Genomic DNA, 22,640 nt, shown 5'->3' with positions numbered 1-22,640 from the left:
CGCAAACGGGTATCCGTACCTAGAGAACTTCTTTGAAAGACCCAATGGTGAACCCCCCCGGTCTGTGAAAGAATTGAATATTGTCTTCCACGAAATCGGTCCCTGGTGACAACAAGTATAACCCATAAAAACACAAGTTTTTCACTATAAATCCTTTATATGCGTGGCGGCTAGAGTCCTCTCGTCCTCTGGCTTGAGATGGCTGCCACCTATGGGTCAGATGATTGCATTGCACCATTAAGTAATTGGTAATTAAATATAATATTTTTTGTCCTAACAAGTGTAACATTTTTTGAAAACATTTCACGAAAATAAATTGTCTCGCACAACGAGTCTGTGTCGAAAATGTCAGCTCGATTGGATCACGGGAAGTGGGTTCAAAAACGACGGAAAGATTTGCACGGTCCTAAGCGCGCAAGCAAGCAAGCGAACTTAATATAAAGGGAAGTAATAAAATAATAAAAATAAAACATAATAAAACAATTCTCTTGTGAGAATTGTTTTATTATGTTTTATTTTTATTATTCTATTACTTCCCTTCTACGTGACGACTTTACCGAAAGAACCAAGAAGATGAATCCCTGCAGTCACGAAAGAAGCTTTAAATCGAAATTTAATATAAAGGATTTAAAAATGGCATTGAACGCTGCTGGAACAATCCGGCTCAGCATCTCTTCTGCCGCCTATTGACGAGTGGCCGGTACTGCAGGCTAATAGTGATGGTGGTGGCGCATTACGGCCAGAAATGGTACTACACACGCACCTACACACACGCCGACACACACATTAACACACATACCTACACACACACACACAAACACACGCGCCTACACACACACCTATACTCACAACAACACACACACCTACACTCACACCTACACACACATAAACACACACACATACACACACACACCTACACACACCTACACATAAACACACACACTCCTACACACACCTACACATAAACACACATACCTACACACACACACACAAACACACGCGCCTACACACACACCTATACTCACAACAACACACACACCTACACTCACACCTACACACACAAAAACACACACACATACACACACACACACCTACACACACCTACACATAAACACACACACTCCTACACACACCTACACATAAACACACACACTCCTACACACACGCCGACACACACATAAACACACACACATACACACACACACCTACACACACCTACACATAAACACACACACTCCTACACACACGCCTACACACACATAAACACACACACATACACACACACACCTACACACACGCCGACACACACATTAACACACATACCTACACACACACACACACAAACACACGCGCCTACACACACACCTATACTCACAACAACACACACACATACACACACACACACCTACACACACCTACACATAAACACACACACTCCTACACACACGCCTACACACACATAAACACACACACATACACACACACACCTACACACACGCCGACACACACATTAACACACATACCTACACACACACACACACAAACACACGCGCCTACACACACACCTATACTCACAACAACACACACACCTACACTCACACCTACACACACAAAAACACACACACATACACACACACACACCTACACACACCTACACATAAACACACACACTCCTACACACACGCCGACACAACCATAAACACACATACCTACACACACACACACAAACACACGCGCCTACACACACACCTATACTCACAACAACACACACACCTACACTCACACCTACACACACAAAAACACACACACATACACACACACACACCTACACACACCTACACATAAACACACACACTCCTACACACACCTACACATAAACACACATACCTACACACACACACACAAACACACGCGCCTACACACACACCTATACTCACAACAACACACACACCTACACTCACACCTACACACACAAAAACACACACACATACACACACACACCTACACACACCTACACATAAACACACACACTCCTACACACACGCCGACACACACATAAACACACATACCTACACACACACCTACACGTACATACACACACGCACCTACACACACGCGCACCTACACACACGCGCGCACCCACACACACCTACACGTACCTACACACATAAACACACACACACACCTGCACACACACACACCTACACACACATAAACACACACACGTGCACCTACACACACAACTACACGTACCTACACACACGCACCTACACACACACACACACCTACACACACGCACCTACACACACGCACCTACACACACACACACATCTACACACACCTACACACACACACTTACACACCTACACGTACCTACACACACACACCTACACACACACACACATCTACACACACCTACACACACACACCTACACACACGCACCTACACACACACACACATCTACCCACACCTACACACACACACACACATCTACACGTACCTACACACACACACCTACACACACACACACATCTACACACACCTACACACACACACCTACACACACGCACCTACACACACACACACATCTACACACACCTACACACACACACACACCTACACGTACCTACACACACACACCTACACACACACACACATCTACACACACCTACACACACACACCTACACACACACACACATCTACACACACCTACACACACACACCTACACACACGCACCTACACACACACACATCTACACACACCTACACACACACACACACCTACACACACGCACCTACACACACACACATCTACACACACCTACACACACACACCTACACACACGCACCTACACACACCTACACACACACACACACCTACACACACGCACCTACACACACCTACACACACACACACACCTACACACACACACCTACACACACACACACATCTACACACACCTACACACACACACCTACACACACGCACCTACACACACACACACACATCTACACACACCTACACACACACTTACACACCTACACGTACCTACACACACACACCTACACACACACACACATCTACACACACCTACACACACACACCTACACACACGCACCTACACACACACACACATCTACACACACCTACACACACGCACCTACACACACACACCTACACACACACACACATCTACACACACCTACACACACACATCTACACACACCTACACACACACACCTACACACACGTACCTACACACACACACACATCTACACACACCTACACACACACACCTACACACACGCACCTACACACACACATCTACACACACCTACACACACACACACACACCTACACGTACCTACACACACACACCTACACACACACACATCTACACACACCTACACACACACACACCTACACACACGCACCTACACCCATGGAGTGATCAGGGGGAGATCACACAAACTCCACTCACTCACTTTGTAGAACAGGGGGAGATCACACAACCTCCACTCACTCACTCTGCAGAACAGGGGGAGATCACACAAACTCCACTCACTCACTCTGTAGAACAGGGGGAGATCACACAACCTCCACTCACTCACTCTGTAGAACAGGGGGAGATCACACAACCTCCACTCACTCACTCTGCAGAACAGGGGGAGATCACACAAACTCCACTCACTCACTCTGTAGAACAGGGGGAGATCACACAAACTCCACTCACTCACTCTGCAGAACAGGGGGAGATCACACAAACTACACTCACTCACTCTGTAGAACAGGGGGAGATCACACAACCTCCACTCACTCACTCTGTAGAACAGGGGGAGATCACACAACCTCCACTCACTCACTCTGCAGAACAGGGGGAGATCACACAAACTCCACTCACTCACTCTGTAGAACAGGGGGAGATCACACAAACTCCACTCACTCACTCTGTAGGACAGGGGGAGATCACACAAACTCCACTCACTCACTCTGTAGAACAGGGGGAGATCACACAAACTCCACTCGCTCACTTTGTAGAACAGGGGGAGATCACACAAACTCCACTCACTCACTCTGCAGAACAGTGGGAGATCACACAAACTCCACTCACTCACTTTGTAGAACAGGGGGAGATCACACAAACTCCACTCACTCACTCTGTAGGACAGGGGGAGATCATACAAACTCCACTCACTCACTCTGTAGAACAGGGGGAGATCACACAAACTCCACTCACTCACTCTGTAGAACAGGGGGAGATCACACAAACTCCACTCGCTCACTCTGTAGAACAGGGGGAGATCACACAAACTCCACTCACTCGCGCTGTAGAACAGGGGGAGATCACACAAACTCCACTCACTCACTCTGTAGAACAGGGGGAGATCACACAAACTCCACTCACTCACTCTGTAGAACAGGGGGAGATCACTCAAACTCCACTCGCTCACTCTGTAGAACAGGGGGAGATCACTCAAACTCCACTCGCTCACTCTGTAGAACAGGGGGAGATCACACAAACTCCACTCACTCACTCTGTAGAACAGGGGGAGATCACACAAACTCCACTCACTCACTCTGTAGAACAGGGGGAGATCATTCAAACTCCACTCGCTCACTCTGTAGAACAGGGGGAGATCACACAAACTCCACTCACTCACTCTGTAGAACAGGGGGAGATCACACAAACTCCACTCACTCACTCTGTAGAACAGGGGGAGATCACACAAACTCCACTCACTCACTCTGTAGAACAGGGGGAGATCATTCAAACTCCACTCACTCACTCTGTAGAACAGGGGGAGATCATTCAAACTCCACTCACTCACTCTGTAGAACAGGGGGAGATCACACAAACTCCACTCACTCACTTTGTAGAACAGGGGGAGATCACACAAACTCCACTCACTCACTTTGTAGAACAGGGGGAGATCATTCAAACTCCACTCACTCACTCTGTAGAACAGGGGGAGATCACACAAACTCCACTCACTCACTCTGCAGAACAGGGGGAGATCATTCAAACTCCACTCGCTCACTCTGCAGAACAGGGGGAGATCACACAAACTCCACTCACTCACTCTGTAGAACAGGGGGAGATCACACAAACTCCACTCACTCACTCTGTAGAACAGGGGGAGATCATTCAAACTCCACTCACTCACTCTGCAGAACAGGGGGAGATCACACAAACTCCACTCACTCACTCTGCAGAACAGGGGGAGATCATTCAAACTCCACTCACTCACTTTGTAGAACAGGGGGAGATCATTCAAACTCCACTCACTCACTCTGTAGAACAGGGGGAGATCACACAAACTCCACTCGCTCACTCTGTAGAACAGGGGGAGATCACACAAACTCCACTCACTCACTCTGTAGAACAGGGGGAGATCACTCAAACTCCACTCACTCACTCTGTAGAACAGGGGGAGATCACACAAACTCCACTCGCTCACTCTGTAGAACAGGGGGAGATCACACAAACTCCACTCACTCTCTCTGTAGAACACGGGGAGATCATACAAACTCCACTCACTCACTCTGTAGAACAGGGGGAGATCATACAAACTACACTCACTCACTCTGTAGAACAGGGGGAGATCACACAAACTCCACTCACTCGCTCTGTAGAACAGGGGGAGATCATTCAAACTCCACTCACTCACTCTGTAGAACAGGGGGAGATCACACAAACTCCACTCACTCACTCACTCTGTAGGACAGGGGGAGATCACACAAACTCCACTCACTCACTCTGTAGAACAGGGGGAGATCACACAAACTCCACTCACTCACTTTGTAGAACAGGGGGAGATCACACAAACTCCACTCACTCACTCGGTAGAACAGGGGGAGATCACACAAACTCCACTCACTCACTTTGTAGAACAGGGGGAGATCACACAAACTCCACTCACTCACTCTGTAGAACAGGGGGAGATCACACAAACTCCACTCACTCACTCTGTAGAACAGGGGGAGATCACACAAACTCCACTCACTCACTCTGTAGAACAGGGGGAGATCACACAAACTCCACTCACTCACTTTGTAGAACAGGGGGAGATCACACAAACTCCACTCACTCACTTTGTAGAACAGGGGGAGATCACACAAACTCCACCCACTCACTTTGTAGAACAGGGGGAGATCACACAAACTCCACTCACTCGCTCTGTAGAACAGGGGGAGATCATACAAACTCCACTCACTCTGTAGAACAGGTGGAGATCACACAAACTCCACTCACTCACTCTGTAGGACAGGGGGAGATCACACAAACTCCACTCACTCACTTTGTAGAACAGGGGGAGATCACACAAACTCCACCCACTCACTTTGTAGAACAGGGGGAGATCACACAAACTCCACCCACTCACTTTGTAGAACAGGGGGAGATCACACAAACTCAACTCACTCACTCTGTAGATCGACACGAGACACAATGTAACATTTTAATAACTTTTATCAATTAACATCGCACTTACAGTGAGCGCGTCTGTGCGTCATTCTGTGTGTCTCTGTGAGTCTGTGTGTCTCTGTGTGTCTCTGTATGAATCTCTGTGTGAGTCTTTGTGTGTCTGTGTGTGTGTGTGTGTCTGTGTGAGTCTGTCTGTCTCTGTGTCTCTGTGTGTCTCTGTGTGAGTCTGTGTGTGTCTGTGTGTGTCTGTGTGTCTGTGTCATTCTCTGTGTCTCTGTGAGTCTCTGTATCTCTGTGTATCTCTGTGTGAGTCTCTGTGTGTCTCTCTGTGAGTCTGTGCCTCTCGGTGAGTCTGTGTGTCTCTGTATGACTCTGTGTCTCTCTGTGTGACTCTGTGTGTCTCTTTGTGTCTCTGTGTGAGTCTCTGTGAGTCTGTGTGTCACTCTGTGAGTCTCTGTCTCTGTGTGTCTCTGTGTGTCTCTGTGGGTCTCTGTGTGTCTCTGTGTTTCTCTGTGTGTCTCTGTGAGTGTCTGTGAGTCTCTGTGTGTATCTGTGTCTCTGTGTGCCTCTGTGGGTCTCTGTGTGTCTCTGTGTGTCTCTGTGTGTCTTTCTGTGACTCTGTGTGTATCTGTGAGTCTCTGTGTCTCTCTGTGTGTATCTGTGTGTCTCTCTGTGTGAGTCTGTTTGTCTCTGTGTGTCTATCTGTGTGTCTCTGTGTGACTCTGTGTGTCTCTGTGTGAATCTCTGTGAGTCTGTGTGTCACTCTGTGAGTCTGTGTCTCTGTGTGTCTCTGTGTGTCTCTGTGGGTCTCTGTGTGTCTATCTGTGTGTCTCTGTGTGTCTCTGTGGGTCTCTGTGTGTCTCTGTGAGTCTCTGTGAGTCTCTGTGTCTCTGTGGGTCTCTGTGTGTCTCTGTGGGTCTCTGTGTGTCTTTCTGTGACTCTGTGTGTCTCTGTGAGTCTCTGTGTCTCTGTGTGTCTCTCTGTGTGTGTGTCTGTGTGTCTCTGTGTGTCTCTGTGTGACTCTGTGTTTCTGTGTGTCTATGTGTGAATCTCTGTGAGTCTGTGTGTCACTCTGTGAGTCTGTGTCTCTGTGTGTTTCTGTGTGTCTCTGTGTGTCTCTGTGTGTCTCTGTCTGTCTCTGTGTGAGTCTGTGTGTCTCTGTGTGTGTCTCTGTGTCTCTGTGTGTCTCTCTGTGTGTGTCTGTGTGAGTCTGTGTGTCTCTGTGTGTGTCTCTGTGTCTCTGTGTGTCTCTCTGTGTGAGTCTGTATCTCTCTCTGTGTCACTCTGTGTCTCTGTGTCTCTCTGTGTCTCTGTGTCTCTCTATGTGTCTCTGTGTGTGTCTCTCTGTGAGTCTCTGTGTGAGTCTCTCTGTGAGTCTCTGTGTGTCTCTCTGTGTGTCTCTGTGTCTCTGTGTGTCTCTGTCTCTCTGTGTCTCTGTGTGTGTCTCCCTGTGAGTCTATGTGTGAGTCTCTCTGTGAGTCTCTGAGTGTCTATGTGTCTCTGTGTGTGTCTCTGTGAGTCTCTGTGTGTCTCTGCGTGTTTCTCTCTGTGTCTCTGTGTCTGTGCGTGTCTCTCTGTGTGTCTATGTGTCTCTGTGTCTCTGTCTCTCTGTGTCTCTGTGTGTCTCTGCGTGTCTCTCTCTGTGTCTCTGTGTCTGTGCGTGTCTCTCTGTGTGTCTATGTGTCTCTGTGTGTCTCTGTCTCTCTGTGTCTCTGTGTGTCTCTGCGTGTCTCTCTCTGTGTCTCTGTGTCTGTGCGTGTCTCTCTGTGTGTCTATGTGTCTCTGTGTGTCTCTGTCTTTCTGTGTCTCTGTGTGAGTCTGCGTGTCTCTCTGTGTGTCTCTCTGCGTGTCCATGCACTGTCTTGTCCACGTCACGACACTCCCAGTGTCTGCTCACAACACGACATCTCAATCGTCATCGTCATCATCGTCATCATCGTCATCATCATCGTCATCATCATCGTCATCATCATCGTCGTCATCGTCGTCATCATCATCGTCATCATCATCATCATCATCGTCATCATCATCATCATCGTCATCATCATCGTCATCGTCATCATCGTCATCATCATCGTCATCATCATCATCATCTTCCGTGTTGACCTCTCCCGACAAGACGTCCTCCACCCAGTCCTGCAGCTCCTGGGCGCTGGGGAGGTCCTCTTCATCCTCCATCTTCATCCAGATGCTGTCCGCCTACGGCCGACGCATGAGTCACGACATCGTCGTCATCGATTATTGGTTTTTTACCCTTCTATCTGGCAACAAAACTGACACCTTTTTGACAAGGAGTCATGTTTGCATAGACCGCAATACCTGCAGTCGTAATGCAAACAACAAAAAACACACCTCTGATAATGTATGTGCACTGTCCTTGAAGTTGATTGGTCCACACCCGAGACAGCTTTCCTTAGAGCCTAGTCTCACATGGTCCTTGAAGTTGATTGGTCCACACCCGAGACAGCTTTCCTTAGAGCCTAGTCTCACATGGTCCTTGAAGTTGATTGGTCCACACCCGAGACAGCTTTCCTTAGAGCCTAGTCTCACATGGTCCTTGAAGTTGATTGGTCCACACCCGAGACAGCTTTCCTTAGAGCCTAGTCTCACATGGTCCTTGAAGTTGATTGGTCCACACCCGAGACAGCTTTCCTTAGAGCCTAGTCTCACATGGTCCTTGAAGTTGATTGGTCCACACCCGAGACAGCTTTCCTTAGAGCCTAGTCTCACATGGTCCTTGAAGTTGATTGGTCCACACCCGAGACAGCTTTCCTTAGAGCCTAGTCTCACATGGTCCTTGAAGTTGATTGGTCCACACCCGAGACAGCTTTCCTTAGAGCCTAGTCTCACATGGTCCTTGAAGTTGATTGGTCCACACCCGAGACAGCTTTCCTTAGAGCCTAGTCTCACATGGTCCTTGAAGTTGATTGGTCCACACCCGAGACAGCTTTCCTTAGAGCCTAGTCTCACATGGTCCTTGAAGTTGATTGGTCCACACCCGAGACAGCTTTCCTTAGAGCCTAGTCTCACATGGTCCTTGAAGTTGATTGGTCCACACCCGAGACAGCTTTCCTTAGAGCCTAGTCTCACATGGTTCTTGAAGTTGATTGGTCCACACCCGAGACAGCTTTCCTTAGAGCCTAGTCTCACATGGTCCTTGAAGTTGATTGGTCCACACCCGAGACAGCTTTCCTTAGAGCCTAGTCTCACTTGGTCCTTGAAGTTGATTGGTCCACACCCGAGACAGCTTTCCTTAGAGCCCAGTCTCACATGGTCCTTGAAGTTGATTGGTCCACACCCGAGACAGCTTTCCTTAGAGCCTAGTCTCACATGGTCCTTGAAGTTGATTGGTCCACACCCGAGACAGCTTTCCTTAGAGCCTAGTCTCACATGGTCCTTGAAGTTGATTGGTCCACACCCGAGACAGCTTTCCTTAGAGCCTAGTCTCACATGGTCCTTGAAGTTGATTGGTCCACACCCGAGACAGCTTTCCTTAGAGCCTAGTCTCACATGGTCCTTGAAGTTGATTGGCCCACACCCGAGACAGCTTTCCTTAGAGCCTAGTCTCACATGGTCCTTGAAGTTGATTGGTCCACACCCGAGACAGCTTTCCTTAGAGCCTAGTCTCACATGGTCCTTGAAGTTGATTGGTCCACACCCGAGACAGCTTTCCTTAGAGCCTGGTCTCACATGGTGTTGGACCAGATGACGCCAAAAGGCGCACAACTCAAAGACAACGCACCATCAGAGTACGAGAGCTCTGGGTGAAGCATTTACACCATTGGAACCTCATTTGCCGGTAACAAAATATGATAATTGGTTTTTTACCCTTTTATCTGGCAACAAAACTGACACCTTTTTTACAAGGAGTCATGTTTGCATTGACCACAATACCTGCGGTCGGAATGCAAACACAAAACCTAACTCTGATAATGATATGCACTGTCCTTGAAGGTGCCTTTTGGCGTCATCTGGTCCAACACCATGTGAGACTAGGCTCTAAGGAAAGCTGTCTCGGGTGTGGACCAATCAACTTCAAGGACCATGTGAGACTAGGCTCTAAGGAAAGCTGTCTCGGGTGTGGACCAATCAACTTCAAGGACCATGTGAGACTAGGCTCTTAAGGAAAGCTGTCTCGGGTGTGGACCAATCAAATTCAAGGACCATGTGAGACTAGGCTCTAAGGAAAGCTGTCTCGGGTGTGGACCAATCAACTTCAAGGACCATGTGAGACTAGGCTCTAAGGAAAGCTGTCTCGGGTGTGGACCAATCAACTTCAAGGGCCATGTGAGACTAGGCTCTAAGGAAAGCTGTCTCGGGTGTGGACCAATCAGTTTCAAAGACAATGTATCAATCATCATCATCGATAATGACACATCATCATCGATACTAACACTACCATTGGTTGAGAATGGGCTCTAAGGAAAGCTGTCTCGGGTGTGGACCAATCAACTTCAAGGACCATGTGAGACTAGGCTCTAAGGAAAGCTGTCTCGGGTGTGGACCAATCAACTTCAAGGACAATGCTTATACATTATCAGAGGATTGTCCACCCCTCACGGTGGCAGGAGCCAGAGCCGGTCCATCAGGACCTCCTGAATGCCACTGAGATCCAGGCGGTACCGGTCCAGCTCCCGACAGAGGAGTGGCAGCCTCTCCTCCGTTACACACAACCAGTAGAACCAGTCTGCCGGACCTCCTGTGTTAAGTGTAGTGGATAGTGTATAGTAGTGTAGTGTGTAGTGTAGTGTGTAGTGTAGTGTATAGTGTAGTGTATAGTAGTGTAGTGTGTAGTGTATAGTGTAGTGTAGAGTGTAGTGTAGTGTATAGTGTAGTGTATAGTGTAGTGTATAGTGTAGTGTATAGTGTAGTGTGTAGTGTAGTGTGTAAAGTGTAGTGTATAGTGTAGTGTATAGTGTAGTGGATAGTGTATAGTAGTGTAGTGTATAGTAGTGTAGTGTGTAGTGTAGTGTATAGTGTAGTGGATAGTGTAGTGTATAGTAGTGTAGTGTGTAGTGTAGTGTATAGTGTAGTGGATAGTGTATAGTAGTGTAGTGTATAGTAGTGTAGTGTGTAGTGTAGTGTATTGTGTAGTGGATAGTGTAGTGTATAGTAGTGTAGTGTGTAGTGTAGTGTATAGTGTAGTGGATAGTGTATAGTAGTGTAGTGTATAGTAGTGTAGTGTATAGTGTAGTGGATAGTGTATAGTGTAAAGTGTAGTGTATAGTGTATAGTGTAGTGTATAGTAGTGTAGTGTGTAGTAGTGTATAGTGTATAGTATAGTAGTGTATAGTATAATGTATAGTGTAGTGTATAGTAGTGTAGTGTGTAGTAGTGTAGTGTATAGTAGTGTAGTGTGTAGTGTATAGTGTAGTGTATAGTGTGTAGTGTATAGTGTAGTGTATAGTGTGTAGTAGTGTAGTGTGTAGTAGTGTATAGTGTAGTGTGTAGTGTAGTGTATAGTGTAGTGTATAGTGTAGTGTATAGTAGTGTATAGTGTAGTGTTTAGTGTAGTGTATAGTGTAGTGTATAGTGTAGTGTGTAGTGTATAGTGTATAGTGTAGTGTATAGTGTAGTTTATAGTGTAGTGTATAGTGTAGTGTATAGTGTAGTGTATAGTGTAGTGTATAGTAGTGTATAGTGTGTAGTGTATAGTGTAGTGTATAGTGTAGTGTATAGTGTAGTGTATAGTAGTGTATAGTGTAGTGTATAGTGTAGTGTATAGTGTATAGTGTAGTGTATAGTGTAGTGTATAGTGTAGTGTATAGTAGTGTATAGTGTAGTGTATAGAGTAGTGTATAGTGTAGTGTATAGTGTAGTGTAGAGTGTAGTGTATAGTGCAGTGTATAGTGTAGTGTATAGTGTAGTGTATAATGTAGTTTAAAGTGTAGTGTATAGTGTAGTGTATAGTGTATAGTGTAGTGTATAGTGTAGTGTATAGTGTAGTTTATAGTGTAGTGTAGAGTGTAGTGTATAGTGTAGTGTATAGTGTAGTGTATAGTGTAGTGTATAGTGTAGTGTATAGTGTAGTGTATAGTGTAGTGTATAGTGTAGTGTAATGTTTATGTTGGGAATCTCACATCTGTGACGTTCACCACACCGATCTGCGGTCTGTAGAGGTCGATCTTGAACGTTTTCTCCCAAAACGAGATGAGCTGTAACCACAACATCAACATCATCATCATCATCAACATCATCATCAACATCATCATCATCAATATCATAATCATCATCAATATCATCATCATCAACATCATCATCAACATCATCATCGTCACCACCATCATCATCATCATCATCAGCTGTGTCAGGTACCAGGTATCATCACCACCACCATCATCACCACCACCATCAACCACCATCATCACCACCATCATCACCACCATCACCACCACCATCACCACCACCATCAACCACCACCATCACCACCATCATCACCACCATCATCATCATCACCACCACCATCACCACCATCAACCACCATCATCACCACCATCACCACCATCATCACCACCACCATCACCACCACCACCACCACCATCATCACCACCACCATCATCACCACCACCATCACCACCACCATCACCACCATCATCACCACCACCACCATCATCACCACCATCACCACCACCACCATCACCACCACCATCACCACCATCATCACCACCACCACCACCATCACCACCACCACCACCACCATCATCACCACCACCATCAACCACCATCATCACCACCATCACCACCACCATCACCACCATCATCACCACCATCACCACCACCACCACCACCATCATCACCACCACCACCATCATCATCATCATCACCACCACCATCATCACCACCATCATCACCACCATCATCACCACCATCATCACCACCATCATCACCACCATCATCACCACCACCACCACCACCATCATCACCACCACCACCACCATCATCACCACCACCACCCTCACCACCATCATCACCACCATCACCAACATCGTCACCACCATCATCATCACCACCACCATCACCACCATCATCACCACCATCACCACCACCACCACCATCACCATCACCACCATCACCACCACCACCACCACCATCATCACCACCACCATCAACCACCATCATCACCACCACCATCATCACCACCACCATCACCACCACCACCACCATCATCATCACCACCACCATCATCACTACCACCATCACCACCATCACCACCATCATCACCACCACCACCATCATCACCACCATCACCACCACCACCATCATCACCACCACCATCATCACCACCATCACCACCACCACCACCACCACCATCATCACCACCACCACCATCATCATCATCATCACCACCACCATCATCACCACCACCATCATCACCACCATCATCACCACCATCATCACCACCATCATCACCACCATCATCACCACCATCATCACCACCACCACCACCACCATCATCACCAACACCATCACCACCATCATCACCAACATCGTCACCACCATCATCATCACCACCATCATCACCACCATCACCACCACCACCATCATCACCATCATCATCATCATCATCAGCTGTGTCAGGTACCAGGTATCACCACCACTACCATCATCACCATCACCACCATCATCATCATCACCACCACCGTCACCACCATCATCACCATCATCATCATCAGCTGTGTCAGGTACCAGGTATCACCACCACCACCATCATCACCATCACCACCATCATCATCATCACCACCACCATCAACATCATCATCACCACCACCATCATCATCATCAGCTGTGTCAGGTACCAGGGGAAAGTCGTCAGGGTCGATCCAGATGATGCTGAGTCCAGCGTTGTCTGTGTTGTCCTCAGCCACTTGCTTCAGGACTTCGAGAAACTCGAAACCATCTAGCAGTGCAGAGAACACGGTGAGTGGGTGGGTGAGTGGGTGAGTGGGTGAGTGGGTGAGTGAGTGGGTGGGTGAGTGGGTGAGTGAGTAGGTGGGTGAGTGGGTGAGTGGGTGGTGGGTGGGTGGGTGGGTGAGTGGGTGAGTGAGTGGGTGGGTGGGTGGGTGGGTGGGTGGGTGAGTGGGTGGGTGGGTGGGTGAGTGAGTGAGTAGGTGGGTGAGTGGGTGAGTGGGTGGTGGGTGGGTGGGTGGGTGAGTGGGTGAGTGGGTGGGTGGGTGGGTGGGTGAGTGTTGTCTTCAGCCACTTGTTTCAGGACTTCGAGAAACTCGAAACCATCTAGCAGTGCAGAGAACACGGTGAGTGGGTGGGTGAGTGGGTGAGTGGGTGAGTGGGTGGGTGGGTGAGTGGGTGGGTGGGTTGGTTGGTGAGTGAGTGGGTGAGTAGGTGAGTGAGTGAGTGAGTAGGTGGGTGAGTGGGTGAGTGGGTGGGTGAGTGAGTGAGTGAGTGGGTGGGTAGGTGGATGAGTGGGTGGGTGGGTGAGTGGGTGGGTGAGTGGGTGAGTGAGTGGGTGGGTGAGTGAGTGAGTGAGTAGGTGGGTGAGTGGGTGAGTGGGTGGTGGGTGGGTGGGTGGGTGAGTGGGTGAGTGAGTGAGTGGGTGGGTGGGTGAGTGGGTGGGTGAGTGGGTGAGTGAGTGGGTGGGTGGGTGAGTGGGTGGGTGAGTGAGTGAGTGAGTGGGTGGGTGGGTGGGTGAGTGGGTGGGTGAGTGAGTGGGTGAGTGAGTGAGTGACTGGGTGAGTGACTGGGTACTTACCAGGGTCATCTTCCTCAGCAAAGGCGACGATGTGGATGCCGTTTATGTCATCCTCCTGTGAGGAGGAGTGAATCAACACTCACCACTCACTCACCACTCACTCACCACTCACTCACTCACTCACTCACTCACTGACTCACTCACTCACCACCCACCCACTCACTCACCACTCACTCACTCACTCACTCACTCACTCACCCACCCACTCACTCACCACTCACTCACCCACTCACTCACTCACCCATCCACTCACTCACTCACTCACCACTCACTCACTCACCACTCACACACTCACTCACTCACTCACCACTCACCACTCACTCACTCACTCACTCACCCACTCACTCACCACTCACTCACCTACTCACCCACCCACTCACTCACTCACTCACCCACCCACCCACTCACTCACTCACCCACCCACTCACTCACTCACTCACCCACCCACCCACTCACTCACCTACTCACCCACCCACTCACTCACCCACTCACTCACCCACCCACTCACTCACTCACCCACCCACTCACTCACTCACTCACCCACCCACTCACCCACCCACTCACACACTCACTCACCCACTCACCCACCCACTCACTCACTCACCCACTCACTCACCACTCACTCACCTACTCACCCACCCACTCACTCACTCACCCACCCACTCACTCACCCACCCACCCACCCACCCACCCACTCACTCACTGACTCACTCACCCACCCACCCACCCACCCACTCACCCACTCACTCACTCACTCACCACTCACTCACCCACTCACTCACTCACCCACTCACTCACCCACTCACTCACCCACTCACCCACCCACCCACTCACCCACTCACTCACTCACCACTCACTCACCCACTCACTCACTCACCACTCACTCACCCACCCACCCACCCACCCACTCACTCACTGACTCACTCACCCACCCACTCACCCACTCACCCACTCACTCATTCACCCACCCACTCACCCACTCACTCACCCACCCACTCACTCACCCACCCACCCACCCACCCACCGACTCACTCACTCACTCACCCACCCACCCACTCACTCACTCACTCACCCACCCACTCATCCACACACTCACCCACTCACTCACCCACCCACTCACTCACCCACCCACCCACCGACTCACTCACTCACTCACCCAATCACCCACCCACTCACTCATCCACTCACTCACTCACTCACCCACTCACCCACCCACCCACTCACCCACCCACCCATCCACTCACTCACCCACCCACTCACTCACTCACTCACCCCCTCACCCACCCACCCACCCGCTCACCCACCCACCCACCCACCTACCCACCCACTCACCAACCCACCCACTCACCCACCCAACCATCCACTCACTCACCCACCCACTCACTCAATCACTCACTCACCCACCCACCCACCGACTCACTCACTCACCCACTCACCCACCCAACCACCCACTCACCAACCCACCCACTCACTCACTCACCCACCCACCTACTCACTCACTCACCCACTCACTCACCCACCCACCCACCCACACACTCACCAACCCACCCACTCACTCACCCACCCACCTACTCACTCACTCACTCACCCACTCACCCACCCAACCACCCACTCACCAACCCACCCACTCACTCACTCACCCACCCACCTACTCACTCACTCACCCACTCACTCACCCACCCACCCACCCACCCACTCACCAACCCACCCACTCACTCACCCACTCACCCACTCACTCACTCACCCACTCACTCACCCACCCACCCACCCACCCACCCACCCACTCACTCACCCACTCACCAACCCACCCACTCACTCACCCACTCACCCACTCACTCACTCACCCACTCACCCACCCACCCACTCACTCACCCATGTCTCGTACATATCTTCTGGGCGAAGTTTCCTCAACGTTGCCCTGAAGAGAAAGAAATCATCCACATGTGGATGGAAGAGTGAGTGGTGAGTGGGTGAGTGGTGTGGAGAGTGAGTGGGTGGGTGAGTGGGTGGGTGGGTGGGTGAGTGGGTGGGTGGGTGAGTTTGGGTGAGTGGGTGGGTGGGTGGGTGAGTGAGTGAGTGAGTGGATCGGTGAGTGAGTAGGTGAGTGAGTGGGTGAGTGGGTGAGTGAGTGAGTGAGTGGGTGGGTGAGTGGGTGGGTGGGTGGGTGGGTGGGTGGGTGAGTGAGTGAGTGGGTGGGGGTGTGGGTGAGTCGGTGAGTGAGTGAGTGGATCGGTGAGTGAGTAGGTGAGTGAGTGGATGAGTGAGTGAGTAGGTGAGTAGGTGAGAGGGTAGGTGAGTGAGTGGCTAAGTAAGTGGGTGAGTGAGTGGATGAGTGAGTGAGTGAGTGGGTGGGTTAGTGAGTGGGTGGGTGAGTGAGTGGATGAGTAGGTGAGTAGGTAGATGAGTGGGTGAGTGGGTGAGTGAGTGAGTGAGTGGGTGGGTGGGTGGGTGGGTGGGTGAGTGGGTGGGTGGGTGGGTGAGTTGGTGAGTTTGGGTGAGTGGGTGGGTGGGTGAGTGAGTGGGTGAGTGAGTGAGTCGGTGAGTGAGTGAGTGGATCGGTGAGTGAGTAGGTGAGTGAGTGGGTGAGTGGGTGAGTGAGTGAGTGGGTGGGTGAGTGGGTGGGTGGGTGGGTGGGTGGGTGAGTGGGTGGGTGGGTGGGTGGGTGAGTGAGTGAGTGAGTGGGTGGGTGGGTGGGTGGGTGGGTGGGTGAGTGAGTGAGTGAGTGGGTGGGTGGGTGGGTGAGTGGGTGGGTGGGTGGGTGGGTGAGTGGGTGAGTTTGGGTGAGTGGGTGAGTTTGGGTGAGTGGGTGGGTGGATGAGTGAGTGAGTGGGTGAGTGAGTGAGTCGGTGAGTGAGTGAGTGGATCGGTGAGTGATTAGGTGAGTGAGTGGCTGAGTGGGTCAGTGAGTGGGTGGGTGGGTGAGTGAGTGAGTGAGTGGGTGGGTGAGTGAGTGAGTGAGTGGGTGGGTGTGTGGGTGAGTCGGTGAGTGAGTGAGTGAGTGGATCGGTGAGTGAGTAGGTGAGTGAGTGGATGAGTGAGTGAGTAGGTGAGTAGGTGAGAGGGTAGGTGAGTGAGTGGCTAAGTAAGTGGGTGAGTGAGTGGATGAGTGAGTGAGTGGGGTGAGTGAGTGGGGTGAGTGAGTGGGGTGAGTGAGTGGGTGAGTGAGTGGATGAGTAGGTGAGTGAGTAGATGAGTAGGTGAGTGGGTGAGTAGGTGAGTAGGTAGGTGAGTAGGTGAGTAGGTGGGTGAGTAGGTGAGTAGGTGAGTGAGTGGGTGAGTGAGTCAGTAGGTGAGTGGGTGAGTAGATGAGTGAGTGGATGAGTGAGTGAATGAATGAGTGGGTGAGTGAAAAGGTGAGTGAGTCAGTAGGTGAGTGGGTGAGTAGGTGAGTAGGTGAGTGAGTAGGTGAGTAGATAGGTGAGTAGGTAGGTGAGTAGGTGAGTAGGTGAGTGAGTAGGTGAGTGGATGAGTGAGTAATTGAGTGAGTGGTTGAGTGGGTGAGTGAGTGAGTAGGTGAGTAGGTGAGTAGGTGAGTGAGTAGGTGAGTAGATAGGTGAGTAGGTGAGTAGGTGAGTAGGTGAGTGAGTAGGTGAGTAAGTGGGTGAGTAGGTGAGTAGGTGAGTAGGTGAGTGAGTAGGTGAGTAGATAGGTGAGTAGGTGAGTGAGTAGGTGAGTGGGTGAGTGAGTGAGTGAGTAGGTGAGTGAGTGGATGATTGAGTGAATGAATGAGTGAGTGAGTAGGTGAGTAGGTGAGTAGGTGAGTGAGTAGGTGAGTGAGTAGGTGAGTGAGTGAGTAGGTGAGTGAGTAGGTGAGTGAGTGGATGATTGAGTGAATGAATGGGTGAGTGAGTAGGTGAGTAGGTGAGTGGGTGAGTAGGTGAGTAGGTGAGTGAGTAGGTGAGTAGATAGGTGAGTAGGTAGGTGAGTAGGTGAGTAGGTGAGTGAGTAGGTGAGTGGATGAGTGAGTAATTGAGTGAGTGGTTGAGTGGGTGAGTGAGTGAGTAGGTGAGTAGGTGAGTAGGTGAGTGAGTAGGTGAGTAGATAGGTGAGTAGGTGAGTAGGTGCGTAGGTGAGTGAGTAGGTGAGTAAGTGGGTGAGTAGGTGAGTAGGTGAGTAGGTGAGTGAGTAGGTGAGTAGATAGGTGAGTAGGTGAGTGAGTAGGTGAGTGAGTAGGTGAGTGGGTGAGTGAGTAGGTGAGTAGGTAGGTGAGTAGGTGAGTAGGTGGGTGAGTAGGTGAGTAGGTGGGTGAGTAGGTGAGTAGGTGAGTGAGTGGGTGAGTGAGTCAGTAGGTGAGTGGGTGAGTAGATGAGTGAGTGGGTGAGTGAGTCAGTAGGTGAGTGGGTGAGTAGGTGAGTAGGTGAGTGAGTAGGTGAGTAGATAGGTGAGTAGGTAGGTGAGTAGGTGAGTAGGTGAGTGAGTAGGTGAGTGGATGAGTGAGTAATTGAGTGAGTGGTTGAGTGGGTGAGTGAGTGAGTAGGTGAGTAGGTGAGTAGGTGAGTGAGTAGGTGAGTAGATAGGTGAGTAGGTGAGTGAGTAGGTGAGTGAGTAGGTGAGTGGGTGAGTGAGTGAGTGAGTAGGTGAGTGAGTGGATGATTGAGTGAATGAATGAGTGAGTGAGTAGGTGAGTAGGTGAGTAGGTGAGTGAGTAGGTGAGTGAGTAGGTGAGTGAGTGAGTAGGTGAGTGAGTAGGTGAGTGAGTGGATGATTGAGTGAATGAATGGGTGAGTGAGTAGGTGAGTAGGTGAGTAGGTGAGTAGGTGAGTGAGTAGGTGAGTAGGTAGGTGAGTAGGTGAGTAGGTAGGTGAGTAGGTGAGTGAGTAGGTGAGTGAGTAGGTGAGTGAGTGAGTAGGTGAGTGAGTAGGTGAGTGAGTGGATGATTGAGTGAATGAATGAATGAGTGAGTGGGTGAGTAGGTGAGTGAGTAGGTGAGTAGGTGAGTGAGTAGGTGAGTGAGTAGGTGAGTAGGTAGGTGAGTAGGTGAGTAGGTGAGTAGGTGAGTGAGTAGGTGAGTGAGTAGGTGAGTGAGTGGGTGAGTGAGTAGGTGAGTAGGTGAGTGAGTAGGTGAGTAGGTGAGTGAGTAGGTGAGTAAGTGGGTGAGTAGGTGAGTAGGTGACTGAGTGAGTAGGTGAGTAGGTGAGTGAGTAGGTGAGTAGGTGAGTGAGTAGGTGAGTAAGTGGGTGAGTAGGTGAGTAGGTGACTGAGTGAGTAGGTGAGTAGGTAGGTGAGTAGGTGAGTGAGTTGGTGAGTGAGTGAGTAAGTGAGTAGGTGAGTAGGTAGATGAGTAGGTGAGTGAGTAGGTGAGTGAGTAGGTGAGTAGGTGAGTGAGTAGGTGAGTAGGTAGGTGAGTAGGTGAGTAGGTGGGTGAGTAGGTGAGTAGGTGAGTGAGTGGGTGAGTGAGTCAGTAGGTGAGTGGGTGAGTAGATGAGTGAGTGGATGAGTGAGTGAATGAATGAGTGGGTGAGTGAAAAGGTGAGTGAGTCAGTAGGTGAGTGGGTGAGTAGGTGAGTAGGTGAGTGAGTAGGTGAGTAGATAGGTGAGTAGGTAGGTGAGTAGGTGAGTAGGTGAGTGAGTAGGTGAGTGGATGAGTGAGTAATTGAGTGAGTGGTTGAGTGGGTGAGTGAGTGAGTAGGTGAGTAGGTGAGTAGGTGAGTGAGTAGGTGAGTAGATAGGTGAGTAGGTGAGTAGGTGAGTAGGTGAGTGAGTAGGTGAGTAAGTGGGTGAGTAGGTGAGTAGGTGAGTAGGTGAGTGAGTAGGTGAGTAGATAGGTGAGTAGGTGAGTGAGTAGGTGAGTGGGTGAGTGAGTGAGTGAGTAGGTGAGTGAGTGGATGATTGAGTGAATGAATGAGTGAGTGAGTAGGTGAGTAGGTGAGTAGGTGAGTGAGTAGGTGAGTGAGTAGGTGAGTGAGTGAGTAGGTGAGTGAGTAGGTGAGTGAGTGGATGATTGAGTGAATGAATGGGTGAGTGAGTAGGTGAGTAGGTGAGTAGGTGAGTAGGTGAGTGAGTAGGTGAGTAGGTAGGTGAGTAGGTGAGTAGGTAGGTGAGTAGGTGAGTGAGTAGGTGAGTGAGTAGGTGAGTGAGTGAGTAGGTGAGTGAGTAGGTGAGTGAGTGGATGATTGAGTGAATGAATGAATGAGTGAGTGGGTGAGTAGGTGAGTGAGTAGGTGAGTAGGTGAGTGAGTAGGTGAGTGAGTAGGTGAGTAGGTAGGTGAGTAGGTGAGTAGGTGAGTAGGTGAGTGAGTAGGTGAGTGAGTAGGTGAGTGAGTGGGTGAGTGAGTAGGTGAGTAGGTGAGTGAGTAGGTGAGTAGGTGAGTGAGTAGGTGAGTAAGTGGGTGAGTAGGTGAGTAGGTGACTGAGTGAGTAGGTGAGTAGGTGAGTGAGTAGGTGAGTAGGTGAGTGAGTAGGTGAGTAAGTGGGTGAGTAGGTGAGTAGGTGACTGAGTGAGTAGGTGAGTAGGTAGGTGAGTAGGTGAGTGAGTTGGTGAGTGAGTGAGTAAGTGAGTAGGTGAGTAGGTAGATGAGTAGGTGAGTGAGTAGGTGAGTGAGTAGGTGAGTAGGTGAGTGAGTAGGTGAGTAGGTAGGTGAGTAGGTGAGTAGGTGGGTGAGTAGGTGAGTAGGTGAGTGAAAAGGTGAGTGAGTCAGTAGGTGAGTGGGTGAGTAGGTGAGTAGGTGAGTGAGTAGGTGAGTAGATAGGTGAGTAGGTAGGTGAGTAGGTGAGTAGGTGAGTGAGTAGGTGAGTGGATGAGTGAGTAATTGAGTGAGTGGTTGAGTGGGTGAGTGAGTGAGTAGGTGAGTAGGTGAGTAGGTGAGTGAGTAGGTGAGTAGATAGGTGAGTAGGTGAGTAGGTGAGTAGGTGAGTGAGTAGGTGAGTAAGTGGGTGAGTAGGTGAGTAGGTGAGTAGGTGAGTGAGTAGGTGAGTAGATAGGTGAGTAGGTGAGTGAGTAGGTGAGTGGGTGAGTGAGTGAGTGAGTAGGTGAGTGAGTGGATGATTGAGTGAATGAATGAGTGAGTGAGTAGGTGAGTAGGTGAGTAGGTGAGTAGGTGAGTGAGTAGGTGAGTAGGTAGGTGAGTAGGTGAGTAGGTAGGTGAGTAGGTGAGTGAGTAGGTGAGTGAGTAGGTGAGTAGGTGAGTGAGTAGGTGAGTAGGTGAGTGAGTAGGTGAGTAGGTAGGTGAGTAGGTGAGTGGGTGAGTGAGTGAGTAGGTGAGTAGGTAGGTGAGTAGGTAGGTGAGTAGGTGAGTAGGTGAGTGAGTAGGGGAGTGAGTGAATGAATGAGTGAGTGAGTGAGTGGGTGAGTAGGTGAGTGAGTAGTTGAGTAGGTGAGTAGGTGAGTAGGTAGGTGAGTAGGTAGGTGAGTAGGTGAGTAGATAGGTGAGTAGGTGAGTGAGTAGGTGAGTGAGTTGGTGAGTGAGTAGGTGAGTGAGTAGGTGAGTGAGTGAGTGAGTAGGTGAGTAGGTAGGTGAGTAGGTGAGTAGGTGAGTGAGTGAGTAGGTGAGTGAGTAGGTGAGTGAG

At 49.9% G+C, this 22,640-nt stretch overlaps 1 protein-coding gene across 1 annotated transcript in view; it reads right to left on the bottom strand.

The window, feature by feature from the left end:
- Positions 1-6,464: 6,464 nt before the first annotated feature.
- LOC144953992 (calsequestrin-1-like) overlaps positions 6,465-22,640 on the bottom strand; it is a 50,657-nt gene continuing 34,481 nt past the window's right edge. The window contains exons 8-12 of the mRNA XM_078884582.1: positions 17,007-17,052; positions 15,135-15,189; positions 14,224-14,324; positions 12,508-12,582; positions 6,465-8,626 (exon numbers count right to left, since the gene is read on the bottom strand). Coding sequence (XP_078740708.1) covers positions 8,336-8,626; positions 12,508-12,582; positions 14,224-14,324; positions 15,135-15,189; positions 17,007-17,052 — 568 coding nt within the window. The 3' untranslated portion in view covers positions 6,465-8,335. The remainder of the gene's footprint in view (positions 8,627-12,507; positions 12,583-14,223; positions 14,325-15,134; positions 15,190-17,006; positions 17,053-22,640) is intronic.

This window comes from Lampetra fluviatilis, unplaced genomic scaffold (genome assembly GCF_964198595.1).
Source record: "Lampetra fluviatilis unplaced genomic scaffold, kcLamFluv1.1 SCAFFOLD_350, whole genome shotgun sequence".
Classification (NCBI taxonomy): Eukaryota; Metazoa; Chordata; class Hyperoartia; order Petromyzontiformes; family Petromyzontidae; genus Lampetra; species Lampetra fluviatilis.
This window is presented reverse-complemented; position numbering and strand designations above follow the sequence as displayed.